General features: G+C 39.9%; 2 protein-coding genes and 1 pseudogene across 7 annotated transcripts in view; 2 read left to right on the top strand and 1 right to left on the bottom strand.

Moving 5' to 3' along the window:
* The window catches only part of CD274 (CD274 molecule), a 64,269-nt gene that overhangs the window by 26,943 nt on the left and 11,194 nt on the right, over positions 1-26,132 (bottom strand). The window lies entirely within an intron of this gene.
* Positions 3,508-7,661, top strand: LOC120230994 (annotated as a pseudogene).
* Positions 7,933-26,132, top strand: part of PLGRKT (plasminogen receptor with a C-terminal lysine) — a 44,341-nt gene continuing 26,141 nt past the window's right edge. Inside the window, exons 1-3 of the mRNA XM_039230846.1 lie at positions 7,933-8,016; positions 9,081-9,173; positions 11,020-11,106. Coding sequence (XP_039086777.1) covers positions 11,026-11,106 — 81 coding nt within the window. The 5' untranslated portion in view covers positions 7,933-8,016; positions 9,081-9,173; positions 11,020-11,025. The remainder of the gene's footprint in view (positions 8,017-9,080; positions 9,174-11,019; positions 11,107-26,132) is intronic.

Below are 26,132 nucleotides of genomic sequence, written 5' to 3'. Positions count from 1 at the left end.
CTCAGGGCTGGGATTTCAAGCCCAGAGCTAGGCTCCATGCTGCATGTGGAGCCTACTTTTAAAAAATGAGATGTATGAATGCTATGTAACAACATGAAATCATTATGTTACCATGCAAAATGATTAAAAGCACCTATTTGTGTGTGTGTAAAAACATACACACGTTCACAAATTCATAGTTAGAAATAATACACACACCCATTAAAGTTATATAGTTTTTTTAAGAGAGAGAGAGAGAGAGAGAGAGAGAGAGAAGGAGAGAGGGAAGGAGGGAGAGGGAGAGAATCTTATGCACGCTCCCTGTCTAGCCTGGAGCCCAACATGGGGCTCAATCTCATGACCCTGGGATCATGACCTGACTAAAATCAAGAGTCAGACATTCAACCAACTGAGACACCCAAGCACCTGAAGTTATGTCATTTGATGCTGAAATAAATTCTTTCAAGCCTCTTACCGATATTCCATTATGTTCAATAACTGTATCTAGATTTCTCTTAATTCCCAAGGTATATATTCTATGGTTGCTTTTTTCACTTCTATTTAAAAATTGTTAACAATATCATATATACCAGAGTATAATGTAGGTGTACAGTTTAAAGTATATCCATTGGATTTCCACTGGGAATTGAAATTCTACTCAGTTCAATGGAAGAAATATTAATGAATATACTCTTTAAAAGGGTGTGGTAGGATTAAGAGAACCATCAAGTTGTGACATCCCAACTGTGAAGCTGGGGTTGAACCATCAATGACAAGTAACAGTGGAAAGTCCATACCATATCTGGGCTAACATGCAAAGGAGGAAAGCTCCATGAGCTAGAGCCACAAAAGACAGGCCTCTGGTCAAGAGTTCAACTGTGGAAGGACACTGCTAGATCATTAGTCTCACACAGAGAAATTAAGTAGAAAACATATTCTACCTCTTTCCTCCTGCCCCCAGTCTTCTCTTCCCACTGTCCAAACACAAATGGAAATGAAACAAGCTGTGGTGAGTCCAGGTGATACTCTCCAAAAAGCTCTGCTTTTGGAGGCATAGAACAGGGCAAGGAAGGAAGAATAGATATGAGGAAATGCAAACAGAAAATCCAGATGGTCTGCCTGTTCTGCCATTCAGCAATTGTTCTTGCCCTTGATTCAGGTGAAGGGAAGCTCATCCCCTACACAGGAGAATCAGAATTCCACCAACTACTATATGGCTTTGAGGTGATATCAATTTGGATATACTGTGATCTAGAAACTAAATGTATTATTTGTCTCCACCAGCAGACTTGATACAAGGTAACAACGAAGGAGGGGCAAGGTAGAAATGATTAACATTTTACATGTCTGTCTGTCTCAACAGCTTGTTGCAAGGCTAAAATCGATTAATTATAACATCCTACTTCATTTATGTTTCCCTTGCCCTGTGCAGTTCCTTCGTAGATCAGGGATTTTTCTTTTACTGGTGTGGTGATACACCAGGTGGTGATACTTAATTTCTGCATGTTCTGAAATGTAAGTGGTCTCACTTTATCAAGTTCCTGCAGCTACCTAATGACCATTAGTACTGCACATGGGAGTATTCGGGTGTGCTCAGTGAGTCTCTGGTCATCATGCACAGTACTCCTTGCCTTGATTGTATAGCTGCAACCCAATTTCCCTTTGGTAATTGGGATCAGTTATCCCAATTCCATCAGTATGAGAAACCAAAATCATGAAGGGGTAGTTTCAGCTTCCAATTCAACAGAACCACTGCTGGGTCCTGTGGTAGAAGCATCCCTTTCTTTTGAACTAGGACTTCCAAACATGATCGAAGTTTGTAGAAGTGGTGTGCTGGACATTTTCCATTTGTCCCAGCAGTCTTTGTGCCTAGGAGGCTGACCTCTAAAAACTGCATCAATCTGGCTCCCTCGTCTTTGGGCTTCTGGGTAGATCCAGCTAATGGAAGACCTCAGCAGGATATCAAGTATAAGAGGACAAAGGGATGGGCCTTTCTTTCCCACTCTGTCCTTACTCCGAGCTGAGGCTGTGGCAATGGCTCCACGGACAGGATCTCACCCTGCTGGGCTAACAGTCAGTACTGACTGCCTTCCTCTGCTGAACAGCATAGCTTCTGTTGGGCAGTCCTCACCTACAGCCACACCTGTGGCTCTTGCCAGGTTTTAGTAACTGCTCCATCCCTCTGGCCCCTGCTGCTCCCTACTTTTGCTGGTTATGACTGTTACTGAATACAAACTAGGTGCCAGACACTGTAAGAATTGCCTAAATACATTATGTCATTTAGTGCTCACAGTCCAATAAGTTAGAAGCCTTAGGTCCTATTGTAGAGATGATATAGTTTCAGAGATTTATAGAAGTGACAGTGACAGAGTTTGACATAGAATCTAGGGATGCTTATGCTAGAGTCTCTGCACTCCAATACTATTCCCTACTTCTTTTATCAGTTGTTATCCTCCCTTAAAGAATCAAAGCTCCACATGGCTTTGCTCCTGTGGCACAAAGGGTACGCTGATAACACACCTACTCCCACAGTTGGGAACACTAATGCTGGTAAGATTTCCCCATGGAGTCATTCAACAAATAGTGTCTGGAATGTGGGACCCAAGCTCCAGAATACTAAGGGTCAGTGCTGAGAGCATCAGGCAAGCCTAGGAGGTTGGCTTGGTGTTTACTTACAGGCTAAATTTGGGGGTGATGAGACACGTTCTCCACTGGTATGGTGGTCAGCCAGGGCTAAAGGCAGGGACCTTCCTCAGGGCTAAAGCCTGCTAAGGTACATGCTATTCTCCCAAGTCATTCAGTAGCAAAGAACAGAGTACCAATAGTTCCTCAAGCACTCCCCCTTGAGGGTGAAAGAGAAACTTGACATACTTAAGACGGAAACTGCTGGTGGGGGTGAGAAGAAACAGATATTTCTCAGAGCAGCAGGGGAGAAAGATGGCTTTGTAAAAAAAAAAAAAAAAAAAAAAAAAAGAAAAAAAAATCAAATATGCTTTTTTTCATTTCTTGTCTTAACCTTTTTTGCCACTTTAACGGTGGCAATTTAACAGAGGAGGGGACTGAGTTTCCAATAGATTANAGTCATTCAGTAGCAAAGAACAGAGTACCAATAGTTCCTCAAGCACTCCCCCTTGAGGGTGAAAGAGAAACTTGACATACTTAAGACGGAAACTGCAAAAAAAAAAAAAAAAAAAAAAAAATTAAAAAAAAAAAAAAAAAAAAAAAAAAAAAAAAAAAAAAAAAAAAAAAAAAAAAAAAAAAGAGTAACTGGTCAAATATGCTTTTTTTCATTTCTTGTCTTAACCTTTTTTGCCACTTTAACGGTGGCAATTTAACAGAGGAGGGGACTGAGTTTCCAATAGATTAAATACACTGTGTCTGTGTTTAGATTCAAACAGAAAAAAAAAGTCCACCCTCCACATGAAACTTATTCTGCAAGTAGAAAAGCTATCAAAATGTTTATACCTGCTTTCTTCCCGTGGATGCCAGGGAGTAAGCGCCGTTAAAGTCTCCCTTCCCACCACTGTCATGTCTAAGTCAGAGTCTCCCAAAGAGCCTGAATAACTGCGGAAGCTTCTCCTCAGAGGTCTGAGCTTTGAAACAACGGAGAGTCTGAGGACCCACTGTGAGCAATAGGAACTGCTCACAGGCTGTGTGGTAATAAAAGGTCCAAACACCAAGCGCTCCAGAAGCTTTGGGTTTGTCACGTTTGTCACCGTGGAAGAGGTGGATGCAGCCATGAATGCAGGGCCACACAAGGTGGACAGAAGAGTTGTGAAACCAAAGAACTCTGTCTCCAGAGGAGATTCTCAAAGACCTGGTGTCCCCTTAACTGTGAAGAAGATTTGTGTCGGTGGCCTTAAAGAAGACAATGAAGAACATCATCTGAGAGATTAATTTGAACAGCGTAATAAAATGGAAGTGATTGGAATCATGACTGACCGAGGCAGTGGCAACAATAGAGGCTTTGCTTCTGTCACATTTGATGACTATGACTCTGTAGACAAGACTGTCATTTAGAAATACCATGCTTTGAGTGGCCCCAACTGTGAAGAAAGGAGGGCTCTATCTAAGTAGGAGGTGGCTAGTGCTTCCTCTAGCCAAGGACGGCGAAGTGGTTCTGGAAACTTCAGTGGTGGTTGTGGAGGTGATTTTGGTGAGAATGACAACATGGGTCATGGAGGAAACTTCAGTGAGCGAGGTAGCTTTGGTGGCAGCTGAGGTGGTGGTGGATATGGTGGCAGTGGGGACGGTTATACCGGATTTGGTAATGATGGAAGCAACACTGGAGGTGGTAGGAGCTATAATGATTTTGTCAATTAGCATAATCAACCTTCAAATTTTGGACCATGACAGGAGGAAATTTTGGAGGCAGAAGTGTTGGCCCCTATGGTGGTGGAGGCCAGTACCTTGCGAAACACAAAACCAAGGTGGTTCTGTGGTCCCAGGAGCAGCAGTATATATGGCGGTGGGCAGATGGTTTTAATTCCTGCCAGGAAACAAACAAACAAACAAAAAATAATTTCTGCCAGGAAACAAAGCTGAGCAGGAGAGGAGAGCCAGAGACGCGACAGGGAGGCTACAGCTTACGACAGATGTGGCAAGGCCAAGCACAGTGGTGACAGGGACTACCTGCTAAAAAGATGACATGTTTGGGCAATACTCGTGGGTATGGAGGACTGTATTTGTGACTAATTGTATAACTGGTTATTTTAGTTTCTGTGGAAAGTGTAAAGCATTCCAACAAAGGGTTTGAATGTAGATTTTTTTTTTTTTTTTTTTGGCACCCACGCTGTTGATTGCTAAATGTAATAGTCTGATCATGGCATTGAATAAATGTGTCTTTTAAAAAATGTGCTGTGTAGTTAGTCTACTCTGAAGCCATCTCGGTAAACTACCCCAACAATGTGAAGTTAGAACTCCTTCAGGGTGATGCCAGGCTCCATTCAGAATTGATTTGCAACCTGTTTGGACACAGAAGCCATTGTCTCCACAAACACTGGTGTTGTTGAACTGACAGTCAATGTGTTGTAACCTGGAATTCACCATTAAAAGTGTCACCAAGCAAAGCCCCGTAGTTTATTTGGTTATTAATATGATTGTTGGTACATCCTATGCAATATGGTATCAGAAAAAGTTATAGATGGGATTAAAGTTTGTGTACCATCCATCATCATATGTAATCAATCAGTTATTTAATATTCTATTGGAAAAAAAACATTTATAACTATAAAAACTCTCAACAAAGTGGGCTTAGAGGGAACATACCTTAACATAACAGAGGCCTAATATTAAAAACCCACAGCTAATATCATATGCAATGGTAAAAAACTGAGTGCTTTTCCTCTAAGATCAGGAATAAGAGTAGGATGCACTCTTGCCACCTTTTTTCAACATAGTACTGGAAGTCCTAGCCACAGGAATCAGACAAGAAAAAGAAATAAAACACATTCAAATCAGTAAGGAAGATAAATTGTCACCATTTATAGATGACATGGTACCACACATAGAAAACCCTGAAGACTCCAAAAAAACTATTAGAACTACTAAACGAATTCAGTACAGTTGAAGGATAAAAAGTTAATATACAGAAAGCAGTTGTATTTTATTCACTAATAATAAAGGAGCAGAAAGAGAAATTAAGAAAACAATTCCAATTCCATTTACAATTGTACAGAAAGAATAAAACACCGAGTAATAAACTTAACCAAGGAGGTGAAAGACCTGTACTCTGAAAACTATAGAACACTGATGAAAGAAACTGAAGATGACACAAAGGGAAAGATATTCCATTCTCAAGGATTGAGAGAACAAATATTAAAATGTCCATACTACCCAAAGCAGTCTACAAATTCAATGCTACCCCTATCAAAATACCAACAGTGTTTTATACAGAACTAGAATAAATACTAAGATTTGTATGGAACCACAAAAGACCCAGAATAGCCAAGGCAATCTTGAGAAAGAAGAACAAACCTGGAGGTACCACAATCCCAGATTTTAAGATATACAACAAAACTGGAGTATAGGGAATGACAGTATGGTACTGCACAGGAACAGACACATAGATCAATGGAACAGGAATAACAGCCCAGAAATAAACCCATATTTACATAGCCAATTAATCTACAACAAAGGATGCAAGAAAATACAATGGGGAAATGAAAGTCTCTTCAACAAATGGTGCTAGGAAAACTGGAGAGCTACATGCAAAAGAATGAAACTGGGCCACTGTCTTACACCATACACAAAAATAAACTCAAAATGATTATAGACCTAAATATAAGAGATGAAACCAAAAAATTCCTAGAAGAAAACATAGGCAGCAATTTATTTGACAATGGCCTTATCAACATTTTCCTAGATATGTCTCCTCTGGCAAGGGAAACAAAAGCAAACATAAACTACCAGGACTACATCAAAATAAAAAGCTTTTGCACAGCAAAGGAAACCATCAACAAGATAAAAAGGCAACCTACTGAATGGGAGAAGATTATTTGCTAATGATATATCTGATAAGGGGTTAATATTCAATATAAAAAGAATTTATACAACTCAACACCAAAAGACACAAACAGTCCAATTCAAAAATGGGCAGATAACCTGAATAGACATTTTCCCAAAGCAGACATACAGATGACCAACAGACTTGTGAAAAGACACTCAACATCATTAATCATCAGGGGAAATCAAAACCATGAAAATCAAAACCACAATGATATCATCTTACACCTGTAAGAACAGCTAGAATAAAAAAGACAAGAAATAACAAGTGTTTGCAAGAATGTGGAGAAAAAGGAACTCTCATGCACTGTTGGTGGGAATGCAAAATGGTATAGCCACTGTGAAAAACAGTATGGAGGTTCCTCAAAAAATTAAAAATTGAATTACCATATGATCCAGTAATTACACTATTGGGTATTTACCAAAGAAAATTAAAATGCCAATTCAAAAAGATATATTCACTCCTGTTTATTGCAGAATTATTTACAATAGCCAAGATATGAAAGCAACCCAAGTATCCACTGACAGATGAATGGATAAAGAAGATGTGGTATACACACACACACACACACACACACACACACACACGCACACACACTGGAATATTACTCATCCATAATGAGATTTTGCTATTTTTTAACAGTGTAGATAGAGGTAGACGGTATTATGCTAAGTGAGATAGGTCAGACAAAATAGCATATCATTTCACTTGTATGTGGAAACAAGTAACAAAATAAATGAATGCAAAAACAGACCCATAAATAGAGAAAAAAACAATGGTTGCCAGATGGTAGGGGGGGTAAGGGGATGGGCAAAATGGGTGAAGGGGAGTGGGAGGCAGAGGCTCCCAGTTCTGGGATGAGTCAGTCAGGAGGATGAAAGGCACAGCCTAGGGAATATGGTCAGTGGTACTGCACTCCGGCTGTATGGTGACTGCCGGTGCCTCCATCTGCGGTGAGCAAATAGAGTATAGGCTTATCAATCATGATATACACCCGAAACCAATGTAACGTTTTGTGTCAACTATACTCCAATTTTTAACAAATGTTTGCAACTGTGGATTATATGTTTAAGTGGCAACCTCTCATCAGACACATTCTCTTCTGGAAAACAGATCCAACAGGTGGCTGGCAACACTTCCGGAGAGTAACAGTGAGATGGCTCCTTCGACTCTATAGAGGCTCAGCTGGGCGCAGCAGCAGGAATTTCTCTCATACATGGGTCACTTAACAAACCTCACTGAGGCCTCTTCGTAATCTGACAGCCGAGCCGCCGTCGGTTCGAATCTGCCTCTCTGACCTTGCCATTCTATCCCGGGCACCCGGCAGAGTACGCTAGGCCTCAGGCAGGCGAGCGGCCTCTTTAAGGAAGCCAAGGGCTGCGCTGATTGGCTGAGCCTCGGAATCGCTGTCAAGGCCGTCCAATCCCGGGGCTGTGCCCGGCGAGCCCCGGTCTAGTCGCGGCGGACGGGATCCGGGCCTGGAGGCCTCGCCGCGCTCACTGTCTGTCCTCACCCCCGCCGCCCGCCGCCCAGTGAGTGAGCGCGGGCCGGCGGACTGGCCGAAGGCTGAGGGGTAGGGGGAGGCGGCGGGGGGGGGAGGGGTGTCCGCGCGGGGCCGCCCCTGCCGGCGACGAGCTCCGGGCCCCCGCTCCTCGAGAGCACCCCAGGCTGGCTCTCCTCTCGTCCACCCCCAACCTTGTTTGGGAAGAGCCGGTTCTCCTCGCTAGGAACCCTGGCTTCTCCCGAATCGATGTAACCGAGCTGGGAAAGGAGGCAGAGCATTATCCGCGGAAATCCGCACACCACAGCAGGAAATACCCAGGTTACAGCAACTGGGTCCAGGGAGCGCGGGTGGAGTTACCATAGGGAAAACCTCCCGGAAGCTGTGGGTTCTGAGCTGGAATTTGCAGGGGGGAAGTGACCTAATTTGAAAGAGATGCAAAAACGTACTGGAAATTATTGTAATTATGCCATCAGTCTCAAATGTATGTAATGTGTCATTTGATCAGGAAATGAATCAGTACAGACATTTGGATAACAAGAGGTCACACATGGGTCATGAAATTCTTTTTTTTTTTCAATAAGTAAAATCCATTCATAGTTCCCAGAGGTGACAGGAGTAAGGCTGCCCAGAACTTGCAGCCCCTACCTACACTCCTCAGAATTACCCTTTCCTATCTTAAACAATAGCACAGGTGAGGGCCTTGAGGCATTGAAGAACCCTTTCTAAGGTTTCAGGAGTAATCAAAGGAAAAATGAGGGCAGAAGGGACCCAAATCAGCATTCTTAGCCCCCCCGAGACACAGGGGTATGTAAGCTGTAAGTAGTAAGATATTTGTCACCAGTGATAAAGTTGTAATTTTTGCAGACTTAACTTATTCAGTTGAATGAACCCAAAGTTATCCCTATTGCAAGATGACTCTTGCTTATATTCTGATAAATATTTTCTGAATGGGAGAAAGCAGAGAGTATTCTGGACACCCTAAGGAACCGCTTACACTTGGAAAATGGCTTTGTTAGGTTGGGGATGGAGAGGAAGGTTGAAGATACTGAATTCCAAGGTATAGTTCACAAGGTGTGGTACACTTATTTTCAGGTGTGGTTTCCCTTGGGGACCACAGGGAACTTCTACATCCTGCCTGGATTCTACTTTTAACCCTGAGACCAAGAAACTGAGGCCCAAGAACAGGTAAGTCTATACCCTAACCTTCCAGATAGTTTCTCCTTCCTACATGGCTGACGTGAGGACTGTCTCTCCACTTGAGGAGAGATCCCACCCCCTTGTAAACAGGGGCATTGTAAAAGACACAGTTCTGTGATTTACAGGATGTGAGTATGTATGCAGGAATGGGATTAGAGGACAGCTGTTTTCTTCATGAATGTTTGTAGCATATGTAAATATTTAATCATCTAGTCCTATGTACAAGAAAAAAAAAAAACAGGGAAAAATAAAAATGAACAAAGGCAAGTGACCTAAGCTAGTTTTCTCTTGTATCACTAGTGTTCTATGCAAACACTTATAGGAAAAAGACATCATGGGGAATTCCAAGATGGATAATATACTGCTACTTCGTTCAAGCAAAGTCTGGTCAGCTGTTACAGACAACTGACTTGGGGTGTCAAAGTCTAGAAAAAGGAGAGAACTTCTGTTAGATGTCCCTACCCTCAGTGGGTGGTCTCTAACTCTCTGGACAGAGGATGGAGTGGGGCAGCGGCAGAGGGGGAGGGAAACCCATGACCTGCCCCTTCTCTACCGTGAGTTGTTCAGCCTCCTATACCCGGCCAAGGCTGACTTTGGCTCCGAGGTCTCTGTAAATCAAGCATGCATCTTTGGCAAGAATACCCGGGAGCCACTGAAGTCTGGCTTGTAGTGCCCACTCACCTGGAATCCAGTTAGCAAGGATAACCATTCTACCTACCTGGCACAAACTGCCCTCCCTTTCCCGGCATCTTCTCCCCAGCTAGCCAGAACCCACTATTTCATGATAAGCTATGAAAACCAGAAGCTCTGCTGGGTTTCCTAGAGGAGAGTGTGGATCCAGTGGAAAGCACTGAGGCTGGCCAGTCTGATGTGAGGTTCACAACCCTGCTCAGCAGCCTACCAAAGAGAATCAGCAATATTATTGAGGGGAGCGCAGTTGTAACTCCGCTGAGTTTCTGCAATATTCTGAAAGTAAAATTAATAACTAACTGAAGGCCTTCTATACCTACCCAATTGGATTAAGAACAAAAGTTGAAATTTTGGTCCTCTAGAAGTGACAGCGCACTTAAGAACTCCTTAAGTAAGATAAATTAGATAGGCGATACCATGTATTCATTTAAAAACCACTTTTCCCAGGATATTTAAGTATTGCTATGTTCTTCCCTTCTTGAGACCTTCGGTAGAAGCTGAAGGGGAGAAAGGCGAAGCCGGAAGAGGATGGCCAAGGGGTATCAGCAGTGGGTGACACAACAGGGGCACACAGGAGAGGGCCAGCGATCATAGGAACAGTGCTGCCACACTGACCTGAGACACCCAAAACTTCCTAAGCACAAATGCAAGGAGCACAGAGAAATCTGTCCTCAATGTGTCCTCAGCGCATCTTCTGAATCCTCCCTTCTCAGAAGCAAAGTTTCTGTCATCTAGTTGTATGGAAAGTAAGAGAGGGATGGCATCCTCCCTGTCTCTCACAGAAAAGAGAGTGATCTTTTCGTTTGTTTGTTTTTAAGTATTCAGTTCTTCAAGATTTACAGTGGGAAGCAAAGTCAGGAAACATGGAGCTGTATACCCATAGAGCAGGAGGAGATTCTGGAAATCATCTATGTTCAGCCAGCTGGCCTTAGGCGAGCAAATGTTGGCCATGCTGGTGAAGAATCCCCAAGATCAGACAGCTAGTGAGAAGAAAGGACTGTAATCCACACTGTGTACCTAACTCAGAATTTGTCTTTTTTTTCTTTTACCTTGTTTATGGTAGATGTTAGCCCAAAGCAGAGCATATGAGGATACATGTAGAATATGTCATTTTAAGCCTCATTGGGTTTTTTTTACATTTTAGGTCAAGATGGGGTTTATATTCTCAAAATCTATGAAGGAAAACATGAAAAACCAACAGGAGTTTATGCTTATGAATGCTCGACTCCAGGTACATTTTCAAATAATTAAGCTTTTATGTTGTTACAGTGGTTAAATTTTCTATACCATATACTCCAGCAGTATTGCTCTCTTTGACCCCAAAAGGTAACATGCTCTTGGGCCTCCATCTGTAGAGCCAAGATGAAATGGATTATTAATTATCTGGTGAATGGGTGTGTTTAAATCTCCAGTCTAGATACTAGTATAAAAATTTCCATACCAAAGGAACACATAACTGCTTAGAGTGTAGGGTAGGTAGAATGATGCCCCTCTCCTCACCAAATAACTGCATCCTAATCCCCTGTGAATATGATTAAGTTAAGGCGTTTGAGCTCCTCTGAAATGTGATTAAGTTAAGGAGTTTGAGCTAAGGAAATTCCTGGGTTATCCTGGATTATCTGGATGGGCCCAATGTAATCACAAAGGTCCTTATAAGGGATAGAGAGGAGACAGAGGGTCAAAGTCAGAGAGAGAGAAAAAAGATTTGAAGATGCTACACCACTGGCTTTGAAGACAGAGTGAAGGGCTAAGGAAGGAATTCAGGAAGCCTCTAGAAGCTGGAAAAGGCAAGGATGCAGATTCTTTCCTAGACCCCAGAAGGAACACAGTCCCACAACCCCCTTGGGATTTCTGACTCCAGAACTGTAAGATAATAAATTTATGCTGTTTTAAACTTCAAGTAAATTTGTTATAGCAACAATAGCAAATTAACATACACTGTGAAAACTTGACACTGGATTTATACATTGGCTGATATAAAAGATCAAAGCAAAGTAGATTGTCTAATTGCCTGATAGAAGTTGTCAGAAAGTGTTATGAAATGTTGTATGCCAAAATCAAGTGTTAAAAGTTTGACTGAAATTATTTTCCTAAGGTTTCAAACAAAGATCTCTTGGCTTCTATGGTTCATTATGGCCCTGGGGCAGAAGGGCCTCTTGTGAGGCAGTATGGTGGGTGGTTAAAAGTGAGGACAAAACCCAGACCACCTAGGTTTGAATCCCATCTCTACCCCTAACCGTATGACTTGTACCTCAGACTCCTAGTCTATAAACTAGAGGTAACAGTATCCCTTTCAGAGGGTTGCTTTGAGAAGTACTGATGGTAATGTATAGAGAGTAGACACTGCATCAAGTCTTTAGAACAGTGTCTTTCACTTTGTTAAGTATTTGTTGTTGCTGCTGTTATGGCTATAAGAGTGTCCTCTGCAGGACAATGATTTCTTTTGGGGAAATGGGACCATTTAAAGAATGGAAACTGAATTATTGTAACAGATTAAAAGTGACCTAGGAGAGACCAAACATTAGGCATACAAACCAGCCAAGAATGTCATATACCCATAGAGTCTTTTGTCCAAGATCTTTGGAAACTATAGATTTTTACATCCATTCCCATGAGGTCAGGATATGTGAAGGATGTGGGATTTTATCCTATTTACAAGATCACAAATTAGCCTGTTACTATTTCCTGGACACTAGAAGAATACAGGAGATACTTGCATCAGAGACAGAGGACTTCATTACTCATAGCACAGTAAGCAGCATGAGCTTGAGGTTGGCATGAGCATTTCCTGTGCCTCTCAGGTTTCAAGAGGGCATGCAGATAGGCTTAGCTGGATGCTGAGGTGGGTACAGTGGGTATGGGACAGAGCTGAGGAACAGTGAACTATGGAATCTACTACTTTTACCGTGACTGGTCAGCAAGGCTGCTCTTAGGTAAGACATGTTACTTCATCTCTCAAGGTTTCTCATCACTGCAAACACAGCCCTGAGAAATGGCCAATGTAAAGAACAGTCAGAGCCTATATCCTTGGCCAACCCAGTAAAAAGTAGAGGAATGCTCATGGCCTGTGCTGTTTGATTCTCCCACCACGTGTTTGTTTAGGATGATTAGTTTTTCTTTGTTGATCAGGATATATTTTATTGTTTATCTTCTAATTTCAAAGAAGGATAATAAAAAGAATGTAGATCCGGGGTGCCTGGATGGCTCAGTTAAGCGTCCAACTTCAGCTCAAGTCATGATCGCACAGTTTGTGGGTTCAAACCCTATGTCGGGCTCTGTGCTGACAGCTCAGAGCCTGGAGCCTGTTTCAGATTCTGTGTCTCCCTCTGTCTTTGCCCCCCAGCCTGCTCTCTGTCTCTCTTTCTCTCTCTCAAAAATAAACATTAAAACAAGTTTTTTAGAGGCTCCTGGGTGGCTTAGTCTGTTAAGCATCTGACTTCAGCTCAGGTCTTGACCTCACAGATGGTGAGTTCGAGCCCTGTGTCGGGCTCTGTGGTGACAATTCAGAGCCTGGAGCCTGCTTGAGGATTCTGTGTCTCCCTCTCTCTCTGCCCCTACCCAACTTGTGCACTTGCTCTCCCATTCTTTCTCTCTCAAAAATAAAATAAAAACATTAAAAAAATTTTTTTTTAAAAAGAACGTACATCAACACTGTTAAAACAGCTTTCCAACCCTAAAGCCACTTGAGTTCTGATCTTAACTGGAACAGGTTAGAGAGAAACATGGTCTGTAGAAATTGTGAAAGATTAGGTGGGTCCTCCTATTTAAAATAATTAAACTCCCAACATGTTTCTTGGGGTTTAGAGCTATTCTTTTATTGAAAATAAAGTATCACAAAATATCTGACACATTCTAGGGAATATATAAGTTATGAAGCATATAATAAAATGAGCGCCAATGAACCCATTACTAAATTGAATAATTTTATTATCACAATACACCTAAAGCTCCCTATAGGTTGCATCCTACATGTTGAGTGAGCCCAAACAGCTAAAGCGGGTCTGGAATTGGCCTCATATCCCAGAGCCCCTGGGACTGGGCAGGACTCATAAAATGTAAGGAATGGGCCACATAATCATATGTATTAATGCCTTTAGCCCATGACAGCATGTCTTTTGGTTCTTTTCTGATTTGATGGCTCCCAATAAAAGGGGTAAAGAGAAGAAGTAAAGCAAAACCTCTATTAAAGAAAAGCCTAATGACAAGAATGCTTTTCCCAGTGGTTTTTCCTTAGTGCTACTTTTTTTGGGGGGGGGTAAAAAAAGATAAATCATAACTCAATAATTCCATAATATTGGGTTTTTTTTTTTTTTATTCAGGGAAAAGGACCAGAATGAGAGATACAGCTACATATCATAGCAATGCCCACGTTCTTAACTGGCTGTACATTCTACTCACTCAGGGGCTTTGGAATATTTAGGTCCCACCCCGGACCAATCAGATCTCTTCATGCCTGGGCATATTGTCACTGTTCTAAGCTCTCCAGGGGACTGTAATGCACAGTCGAGTTTGAGGCCTTTGGCCTTTCATTTTCTATGATGCTATATAGTATACTCAATGATTGGCAGGGATTTAACACAATGCATATTGGAGCTGGAACCAAATAGTTTTCAATTTAAGTAAGCTAATCAGGAAATTAAATCAGTTTACTAGAGTCTGATTAATAAGAATTTATAAAAAACTTCAAAGCATAAAGTTTTCTCTTTATTACAACTTTGGTTCAAGTTGAGCTAGAGGGGATTTATATACTACTAGTTAGAATGATGTTTTCAAATCATCAGCAACCTTCAGGTTCCCATTGTTTTGTTTAGCCTCTGTTAGGAAGGTAGCTATACTCAGTAAACGAAGTATCACTCAGAGAAAAATGAATACTTTCTTAAAAACACTATTAGATAGCACACCTAAATTAATTTTATATCACTTGAGTGACCAGAAAAGCATTTTGATATTATATAATAGGATGGCAACTGGAAATGGAAAGCAGAAAGAATGAGGGAAGATTCCATAGGTCCTTGCTGTGCTCTAGAGCTATGTAGGCAAAGCAGTTATGGTTCATGTAAAGATAAGTCAGGTAGTTTATTCACCATTTACTGTGTATATACAACAAACTAAAGATTTGAGAAATACGTGACTGTATGTCTATTGTTAGTTTGGTATTAAAGAAATGAGGTTTAGTTATAAGCCAAAAAATACATAGTTATTTAATATGTATAAAACAATGTGCTATATGATAAGCAGGAACCAGAAATGCATAAGGTATGGGCTCTATATTCAAGGTACTTCTCATCTAATTTAGTGGGGAGAGGGTGAGTTATGCTCCAAATAACCAGATGTTTGTGTGTATGTATGTGGTAAGCAGAACACTGGCCCCCTAAAGACGTCCACACGGTAATCTCTAGAACTGTGAATGTATAACCTTGTAGAAAAATGGACCTTGCAGATGTGATTAAGGGAACAGACCTTGAGATGGGAAAATTATCCTTGATGTTCCATGTGGACCCAATCTAAACACACAAATTCTTAAAAGTGGAAAGGTCCAGACAAAAGAGAGATAAATGCCATACGTGGAATTTAAGATACAAAACAAGTGAAAAAGGAAAAAAATAGACAGAAAAAAACCACTCTTAACTATAGAGAACAAACTGAGGGCAACCAGATGGAAGGCAGGGTAGGGAGGAATGAAATGGGTGAAGGACATTAAGAACACACTTACATGAACACTGAGGAATGCACAGAATTGTTGAATCAGTATAATCACACCTTAAACTAACATAACACTATATGTTAACTATACTGGAGTTACAATTTAGAGAGAGAGAGAGATGTGATATTGCTGGATTGTAAGATGGAGGAAGGGATCCCCCAGCCAAGGAATGCAAGGAATACCTGGAGGAACTGGAAAATGCTAGGAAACAGATTGTCCCCTAGACTCTCAGAAAGAAGAGTCTTGCAGACACCTTGATTTTAGCCCATTCAAACCTGTGTCAGACTTCTGCTGTCCAGAAGTATAAGAGTAAGTTGTGTTGTTTTAAGCAACTACATTTGTAGTAAGTTGTCTATATAGCAGCATGGACTCTGATAGGTTTATCTCTACAACATAAAATATGTGTATACTCAATATATACTTTTTCAAATATATAAAAATTAGAACAGTTAATAACTATTAGGAGAACTTTCTGAAATTGCCTAAACTCCTATAACTCCCAACAACCTGCCATTCTTATGCCCTCTCATCTGTTTTTTGTTTCATTTTGTTTTGTTTTGAGGTGAAAGCTGTACTGGCTTCTTGAAATAAGAAGGGCTTAATGTTCTGAGGAAAACAAGAGAGTACAGTGTCTGCTTTGTAGAGAGTCTTGTGGCAACAAGGAACCCAAAATGTAAAGTAGGGAGTGAAGAGGGAGAGGAAAGCAACTGACTCTATCTGTATGTGGAAGGACGAGCAAGTGGGAGATGGTTCCAGAACCAGAAGTGACCACGAAGTGCCCTGAAAGATACACCATGTCAACACAATCTCACCAACAGTGGCGGTGCTTAGATTTACAACTCTCTTCAACTTAACTCTCTGCAGCTCATTGCTGTCCAGGCCCTTCCCCTGCTCTTAGCCTCCCTGTGTCCCTCACTCATGATTATTCTTCTGAGGTTTATTTTTATTGTCATAAAACACAAATAATATAAAATTCATCATTTTATGAATGTTTAAAATGTTTTTATTTTTGACAGAGACAGAGATGGAGAGACAGAGCTCAAGTGGGAGAGGGGCAGAGAAAGAGGGAGACACAGGATCCCAAGCAGGCTGCAGGCTCTGAGCCTCAGCACAGAGCCTGATGAGGGGCTTGAACCTATGATCTGTGAGGTCATGACCTGAGCTGAGGTCCAATGCTTAACCAACTGAGCCACCCAGGCACCCCTAAAATTCATAGTTTTAAAGTGTACAATTCAGTGACATTTACAATGTTGTGTAACCATCACTACAATTGAATTCCATAACATTTTCATCAAATGGAAACCCCATGCCCATTAAGCAGTCATTCCTCATCACCCCCAATCTCTGGCCACCACTAATGTGCTTTCTGTATGGATTTGCCTGTTCTGGACATTTCACATAAATGGAATCATGCACTATTATCTTTGTGTCTGGCTTATTCCACTTAACATAATCTTTCTGAGGTCCCTCTATATTGTAGCATGAGTCAGAGCTTTGTTCTACTTATGGCTAAACAACATTTCATTGTGTAGACACACCACATTTTGTTTATCCACTCATCAGTTTACAGACATTAAGATTTCCACTTTTTGCCTGTTGCGAATAATGCTGCTATGAAAATTCTTATACAACTTTTCTCTAGGTACAACTAGGTCATTATCAAACATAAGATTTGCAAATATTTTCTCTCATTCTGTGGGTTGTCTTCTTACTCTCTTGACAGTATTCTTTCATTAATACAAGTTTTTAACTTTTATGAACTCCAACTTACTTTTTCTTTTGTTGCTTGTACTTTAAGTGTCATATCTAAGAAACCATTGCCAAATCCAAAATCATAAAGATTTGTTTCTGGGGCGCCTGGGTGGTTCAGTTGGTTGAGCGTTTGACTTTGGCTCAGGTCATGATCTCACGGCTTGTGGGTTCAAGCCCCGCATCAGGGTCTGTGTTGACAGCTCAGAGCCTGTAGCCTATTTCAGATTCTGTGTCTCCCTCTCTGTCTGCTCCTCCCCAACTCGTGCTCTGCCTCTCTCTGTCTCAAAAATAAATAAAACAAACCAAAAAAAAAATTTTTTTTAAAGATCTGTTTCTGTGTTTTCTTCTAAGAGTTTCATAGTTTTAGCTTTTACATTTAGGTTTTTGACCCAGTAGAGGTTAATTTTTTATATAGTGTGAAGTAAGGGTTCCACTTTACTCTTTTGCATGTAGATATCCAGTTATCTCAGCATGAGGCTCATTCTTTATGAACATAAAGAAGTTAGGCACTGCACAGTTAAGATGAGGAGTCACATACTAAATCTGTAACTGACTCAGATGACAAATCTGTTCATCAGGATTCAGGCCCTCTGAAAAGAGCATCTTGGCCTATTAGTGGTCTTCAAGTGCCTTAAGTTCAAGATGGTGATAACCTGCTGGCTGCTTCTTCTACTAACATTGAAATGGATAGAAATAAGTTAATTTAACTGCATTATGAAGGATTGGGTAAATACAAAGAATGCAGTACACTGACTTTTAAAGAGGTTGCTAAAAACGTTCGGCAAATCTCTTTAAATGTGGCGCAAAATATTAGTCACTTAATGGAATCACTTAGAGGAGTTAATGAAAATACTTATGATTTCCTATATTCTGTCCATATTCAGGAAGGGTAGGAAATGAAAGTGAAATAATGAGGTCATTGATGCCAGAGTCACTTACTTCTACAAAGAAAAACAAATGACAAAGAAAGGTCAATCCACCAAGCAGATCTTAAGCTACCTAGTCTTCCATGCTGACATGGGTCCTGGACCCTTCAGCTGTCTACAATGGACAATGGTTTTAGGTTTGTTCACAAACTTAAATGAGACCAATGAATCCAGTTAGAAATTATAGTTGCTTCCCTCAACTATAATTCTGTTTTCATAAATCTGATCAGAGTGAGTTTTAATTCATTTTTAGTTCTTCATTGCTTGAACAAGGGTGGTCACTTTACTTATTGATTAACTCAATAAAGCATGTTCTGAATGCCCAATATATACAGAGTCTGGAACACAAAGTTATTAATTAAAAAATGGTACCATAGGGGCGCCTGGGTGGCTTAGTCGGTTAAGCGTCCGACTTTCGCTTAGGTCATGATCTCGCGGTTCGTGGGTTCGAGCCCCGCGTCTGGCTCTGTGCTGACTGCCAGCTCAGAGCCTGGAGCCTGTTTCAGTCTGTGACTCCCTCTCTCTCTGACCCTCCCCTGCTCACACTGTCTCCCTCCCTCTCTCTCCTAGAAATAAATAAAAACATTAAAAAAATTTTTTTAAATGGTACCATAGCTTTATTAATTTTGTTTTCTCTATAAATCTTCATAATATATATTCTTTCTCCCTCTCACCCTACCTTACTCTAAAAATAATTTAATGCATGCTTGCTGTTAAAATCTTTAAACTTTTCGTATATGTCTTGTTTCTACTTCATTTTCTTCCTTATGATAATTAAGAACATGGGGCAGAAGAGGGAGGAGAATTTTTAAGAGAGAAAAATATATCCCCTATAAACACTGTTAATAGTTAACATAAGGGGAACAATTTGAAGTGCCATTATTCGTCAATTAACTTCATAAGTACAAAACAATAGTGAAACCACATTTTAATAAATGTTTTAGCTTAATATAATTTTAGGGGTGCCTGGGTGGCTCAGTCAGTTAAACGTCTGACTCTGGATTTCAGTTCATGTCATGATCTCATGGTTCATGAGTTCAAGTCCTGAATCAAGCTCTGTGCTGACAGTGCAGAGCCTGCTTGGGATTCTTTCTCCCTCTCCCTCTGTTCCTCCCCAACTTGTGCTCTCTCAAAAAAAAAAAAAAAAAAAAGAATAAACTTTTAAAAATAAACAAATAAGGGGCACCTGGGTGTCTCAGTCGGTTAAGCATCCGACTCGGTTCAGGTCATGATCTTATGGTTCATGGGTTCAAGCCCTGCATCAGGCTCTGGCTGACAGCTCAGAGCTTGGAGCCTGCTTCAGATTCTGTGTCTCCCTCTCTGCACCTGCCCTGCTCGCACTGTCTCTCTCTCTCTCTCTCTCTCAAAAATAAGTAAATATTTAAAAATTTTAAAAAATAAGCACTAAAAAAAGAACAAGATTTAAAAAAATAAAAATAAATAAAACAACTTTAGATTTGCAGAAAAATTACAAAACTAATACAGAGAGAGTTTATGGATACCCTTTGTATATTAGCTTCCTCTAACATTAACAATTTATAATATCAAAGTACAATGATCAAACCCAGAAAATTAACATAAGTGAACTAAACCACTGATCTTTTTAATATTTCACCAATTTTTCTTCTAATGTCCCTTTTCTGTTCCAGGATCCAATCTAGGTTCTCACATTGCATTTAACTGTTGTGTCTCCTTAGTCTCTCCCAATCTGTGACACTTCCTCATTCTTTCTTTGGCTTTCATGATAAGTATTTTTGATTAGTACTGGTCAGTTGTTTAGAAGAATTTGTTTTACTTGGATTCTTTTAGTGTTTTCTTACAATTAGATTGACGTTGTGCACTTTTTGCTATTATTCTTAAGCCACAGAATGCTGTTGTGTCTTTCTCACTGCATCATATCAGAGGATACCTGATGTCAGTAGGTCTTATTACTGGTAATGTTAACCTTTGTCACTTGGTTAAGGTGGTGCCTACCAAGTCTCTCCACTGTAAAGTTACTATCTTTTGTTTCCTAATTGATAAATACCTTTGGGAAGATACTTTGAGACTTGGTTAATATCTTGCTACTCCCCCTATTGATTTTAGCACCCACTGGTGGGATCTTACATGCAACAGTTATTACTATAGAGTCTGCCTAATGGTGACTTTTGTATCTTCTTCATTCCATCTGCATTTGTTCATTGGAAAAGCTGTTCCTTATTCACCATATAGCAATATGGTCTCATGAACATTTTATCCTATGGGTTATAATCTAGTACCATCATTATTTACTTTATGGTTTAAATTATGGTTTTGACTATTCAAAACTCCTTCCAGTTGGCTCCCATGTCCTTTTGACATACCCCAAGTTTTTTGAATATTTGTTTATTTTATTTGATCAAAAAATATTGCATATATACCGCCCCTGTCCCAGTTCTGGAATTAACCACTTATTCAAAGAGTCCTGGTTCCTCTTATTGGAGAATAGTACTTAGATATCAAGACCTGGACTCTGGATGTGTTTGTTGCTATGGCCATTGTTCCTAGATCCATTCAGCCAAGACATGTACATATACTAACTAACCCATGCACACACTAAACCAGGATTTCATGCTGGTATCTCTGATTAATCCATATGACGCCTCATTCTAGTCTTTCCCTATCTTCATATGTCCTTTATCAGATAGTGAGAAACCTGGCTCTTACTTATCATAATATATTCACTTTACTCCTAGTAGACACATAAAATAATTCTAAAATTGTCAATATATACCCTGATGAGAAACAGATTCACTAACTAGAGTACATTATTTGTTCTTTTCCCCTTTACAATATCCATTCAAAATACTGTTTTCCTGTGAATTGGGTTAGTTCTTCCTGGGCTCCTTCAGAATGGTTAGGTTATTCATTTGTAATAGTTATACTTTATATTCTCTCTACATCCTGGTCAATTTTAATTAGTCATAGGGTAGGGGGGTATATAAAACATAACTGTGCTCTACTACTCAAAGCTATACAACAAGATACACTCCAAGAAGTGTATCTCCCTCTCATTCTACCTAACCAATTCCCATCCCTCTCTTTTATATAGCCCTTTCCCACACTCTCCCTATAGGTGCCTAATTTCTCTAGTCTTCAATTACCCTTAGTGCATTTCTTTTGCACAATAAACTGACACATGTGTATTTTCTTTTGTCTCCTTCTTTCTTACATGAAGGGTTATGGTACCAATGATACCCTTTTATACCTTGCCTATACATTTAACAGTATATGACTCCAAAGCTGTTCATAGAGATTTTCCTCATTTTCTTTAACAATTGCATAGTAATCCATTGTGTGGATAATATTATTTATTCAAATGATGTGTGGGCACTATATTTAGTTTCCTGTTGCTGTGACAAATTTGTTGTAGCTTTAAATTTATCCAAACTGGCTTCTGTTACAGTGAGATATATTATGATACAAATGCAATAAAATAATACTTATTTCTACACAGCCTTCCAGTAAGGATTACCCAGAGTGCAAAAGCATTTTTCTGCTATGTTTCTGTCCTTCCATGAAAAGTTCTTCATTTAATATTTTTAAATGCCCTCTAGATGTTAAGAGCCTTTAAATGTAAAAATTAAAGTAGCCTTTCATATGTGAAAATGTTTTATTTAAATACATTTTTTGCTCTTGTTGTTAGTATTCATAAACCGCCAGAGATAGATTCATTTAGAATTATAAAGTATGAATGAAGGCATTATGTTAAAGAATACAGCCCTACTGCATTTCTTAATAATATGTGACCACATAAAAAATCCACTTTTGGGGAGAGTCGATGTGTACATGAGAATTTTTTGGGAAAATAAGAACCATGAAAATTAGGAATAAGAAACCACATCTCCATCTGGTCCTCAGTGCCTATTCCAAGAGACAGGCTTCCAAATTATACTGCAGAAGGACAAAGGAAAATGCACTGTGGTAGTGTATAGAGATTATTACACAGAGAAATGTGCACTTAGTTCTAATGATGTTCTTAAATATAATGTTTTCCTCTCAACTTCTCCTACATTATTTTCTGCTCCCTGATCCATACTTTCTTATTTCATAATGATTGCTGCCTTTGTTTTCTAATAAAATTGCTCCATGTTTCTGTGGAGATATCTACACAGAGATGGTTAGAACTGCTAACCAAGATTTCAATGACTTCTGGATTAAGTAACTGACTATGAAGCTCTCTTGCCACTTATTGGAAACAAATTCATATCATGCCTCAGAGTAACTGATCACCTAGTCAGGTAAGATTCACTTTTCAGTCACATGTTTTTATAGCTTACGTAAATAATTTCACCCAAACCTTAATAAAAGTCAGTCCTCTGCCCCTGATCTCGGCCCTCTGAACCAGCAACACATCACATTGTGGTTTGCAAAGAGTTCAACTCTAGGCTCTATCTCAGGCAAAAAGAGAGTTGATTAAAAAAATAGGCATGTTTAAGTCAGTGTTAGAGGCAAGTGATGGTGAATTTTGTATGCAGCGTCATGTGTGGTTCTTTTTTGTAAATGAAAAGTTACTTTAAAAAAACTTCTTATGAAAGAGTCTCACATTGGGAAGTTTCATTCAGTTATATTATTTCTGATTACTTCCCCCTCTTCCTTCATTTCCTTACATCTGAACCATTCATTTTTTCCCCCTCAATGACTATGTTGAAAAACTCATAAATATATTTTGCCTCCTCTACTTTCTCTCCACCTTCCTCTCCCAATTGATCAGCAAGTAAATGTGGGATTGCATGTTCTTACTTCCTACAAATTTAATAAACCTCAGCCACTATATCAAAAACTCTAGATCATCAGGTCTTTCAAATTTTTTGAAAAATTCACTTAACAAAGATACATTATAATTAATGTTCACAGTTCTTAAGAAAGGGATATATTTGAAACCTAATGTTAATAATGAAAACAGCATCACTCGCTAGAAACTAGGCTAGGAAGATGGTTATTTCTACAGATTTACCAATTGTAAGAGAATGCATTTCAGTAAATATAAGATTCTGTCCTTCCCAAATCACCAGATATCTAAATACAGTTATTACAATTCAGTTTTTCATGTTGATCTCCATGAAGGCATAGGTTTGTATTTGATTAGGCTTTTTGTTACTGCCAATCTTAGCAATCTTTAAAATAGAAATATTGTTTTTGGAATCTTTTCAGAAAGAACTAGTTTTACTATATTTTATTTATTTTACTTTAGAGAGAGAGAGAACGTGAGTGGGGGTGAGGGGCAGAGGGAGGGAGACAGAGAGAGAGAGAGAGAGTGAGAGAGAGAGAGAGTGAGAGAGACAGAGAGAGAGAGAGACAGAGAGAGAGAGAATCTTACGCAGGCTCCATGCTCAGTTTGGAGCCCAATGCAGGGCTCAATCCCACGACCTTGGGATTATGACCTGAGCCAAAATCAAGAATTGGACACTCAACTGACCGAGCCACCAGATGCCCCAAGAACTGATTTTACTTTAAATCAATAAACAGTTAAGTATTATTAGAATGCAGTTACTTCATTCCTTGAGTTGTCCGGTCCTTATTATCAGTTTGTTAAAGCAATGAAGAAAACTTGAGTGTAAACTATAAACTAGTAACAGAATATATGGAATCAAAAGAAAATAAGAGATAAGAAAAAATGAACATTGTTAGTTTTGTTAATCTACAATTCCCTTTGAGAAAGCATAGATCATTTGTTGCTAAGTAAAAAGTCAGAGTAATGTGGAAAAACCATATTAAATTGCTGAGGAAACTGCTTTGAGTGGCATATAGTTATGAAAAAGTAGTTGGAATTATTTATACCTGCCTTATTGATATTTTACAGCAATATTATGTAACTGCTAGAGCTATGTTTTTAAAGCCTATCACAGTAACCATAGTAAAAATCAGCAGGAAGTATAAGAAATACACAGAAGCCTTTTTTATTTATTTCATATTATTATAAGATATTCATTGTTCAAACCAGCTATTTCTTGTTATTAGGTAGGTGACAGGAGAAAAAGAAAAGCTACTGTTCCCTCCAATGCCACCATAACCAGGAGAGAAAATGAAAATGGCAGGGTTATTATAATGTTGCAGATAGTTTTTTATTTTTTAAAAAATTTTTTAAATGTTTTTATTTATTTCTGAGAGAGAGAGAGACACAGCATGAACAGGGGAGGGTCAGAGAGAGAGGGAGACACAGAATCTGAAACAGGCTCCAGGCTCTGAGCTGTCAGCACAGAGCCTGACGTGGGGCTCGAACCCACGAACTGTGAGTGAGCCACCCAGGCACCCCAGTAATGTTGCAGGTAGTTTTTTAATCCAAAACTTATTTTAATAATCATATCACTAATATTAATAATAACTTCCAGGGGCGCCTGGGTGGCTCAGTTGGTTAGGTGTCTGACTTTGGCTCAGGTCATGATTTCACAGTTTGTGAGTGTGAGCCCCACATCAGGCTGCTCTGGATTCTGTGACTCTCTATGCTCCTCCTGCTTGAGCTCTGTCTCACTCTATCTCTCGAGAATAAATAAACATTAAAATAATAATAATAATTGCTACTTTTTACTGAGAGCTTGTTAAACGCCAGCCACTGTCCTGTACATTTTATGTATTCTCTTATTTTGTTTCATAATAACCTAGTAAAGAGATCCTATTATTATTCCCATTTTATAGATGAGGAAGCTTGTGCCGAGAGAGGCTAAAGAGCTTGTCTAAAGTCGTGTACCTACTGTGTAGCAGAACCAAGATTCAAACCAGGGAGTCTGACTACGAATTTGCACTTTTACATAACCATATTTGTCCTTCCCTGCTTCAATTATTCATTCAAAAAACATACACACAAACCAGGGCATTACCCAATATGAGAATGTAAGTTAACTTTAAACAATTTGGCTCATGCATATGTATGTTATAATTACACAGTAGTGACACAGTAAATGGGAAGTACAGGTAGAAGTTTTAGATAAAATTTAGGATAAACTGTAGAAATAAGAAACATACCCTTCTGGGACTTACTGTCAATGACAAGCTATACGAGTATATCAGCCCTACCTAAGCAATTACTCAGAATTATGATAGCACCTTTATTTTTAGCATCTATAACAACTTGCCAAGTATCACTTAATTTATCCCAAGAGAGCAGTCCGGAGGAGAGCAGATTATATAGCTGTTATCACGATGTCTAAACTATAAATGGAGAAAGGAAAAAACAAAGGCACTAAAAAATCAAGAGTTTTGCTCCAAAATGTGCAAACTGTTTTAAGTCTCGTTTTGATTAAACCCTAGTACCCAACATTGTTCTAAGAGATTTGCTGCCTTTCCCTCTGGATTTCACAGTGCCGATACCAGAGCTCTAGGTGGTGAGTTCAGTGCTGCCCAGACCAGGCCAGCTTCTCCCCTCTGTGCAGCAAAGGAGACTGGTGTAGGACTGCCTGACTGAGAGGAATGTACCCCCAGCCCCTTCAGCTCGGTCGTGGCGGGAAAGGGGAAGGTGCACTGAATTATCTGTGAGGCTTTTCCAACTAAACCTCCTTCCCGCAGATTCTCTACTCAACCTAGTAAGTGGCCAACTTCAGAGTGTCTTGGCTTAGTGTAAGGGTGAGGAGAGCTGAGCTGGACAAAACACGAAAACAAATGAACATACCAGGGTAGCCGTGGGGCTGCCCTTTTTTCTCGTGATTCAGTACAGTTACAGGCCAACCCTACCTCTGCCACAGGCTGCAGACCCTGCCTTTGATTCTGGAGGACAGTCTCCAAAATGTGTAGACACTGTAGAAGAAAGGCGAGGATGGTTTACCGGAGTTCACATTCTGCCTTTGGATCCTGTGGGAGAGAGCCCAGGCAGGAAAGGGCTCCAGGCCCCCGCAGCTACCCCTTTGAGTCTCTGCCTAAGGC

Source organism: Hyaena hyaena, unplaced genomic scaffold (genome assembly GCF_003009895.1).
Source record: "Hyaena hyaena isolate Hyena2069 unplaced genomic scaffold, ASM300989v1 scaffold_51, whole genome shotgun sequence".
Classification (NCBI taxonomy): Eukaryota; Metazoa; Chordata; class Mammalia; order Carnivora; family Hyaenidae; genus Hyaena; species Hyaena hyaena.
The sequence above is the reverse complement of the archived record's forward strand: the minus strand, read 5'-3'. Positions and strand labels throughout refer to the sequence as shown.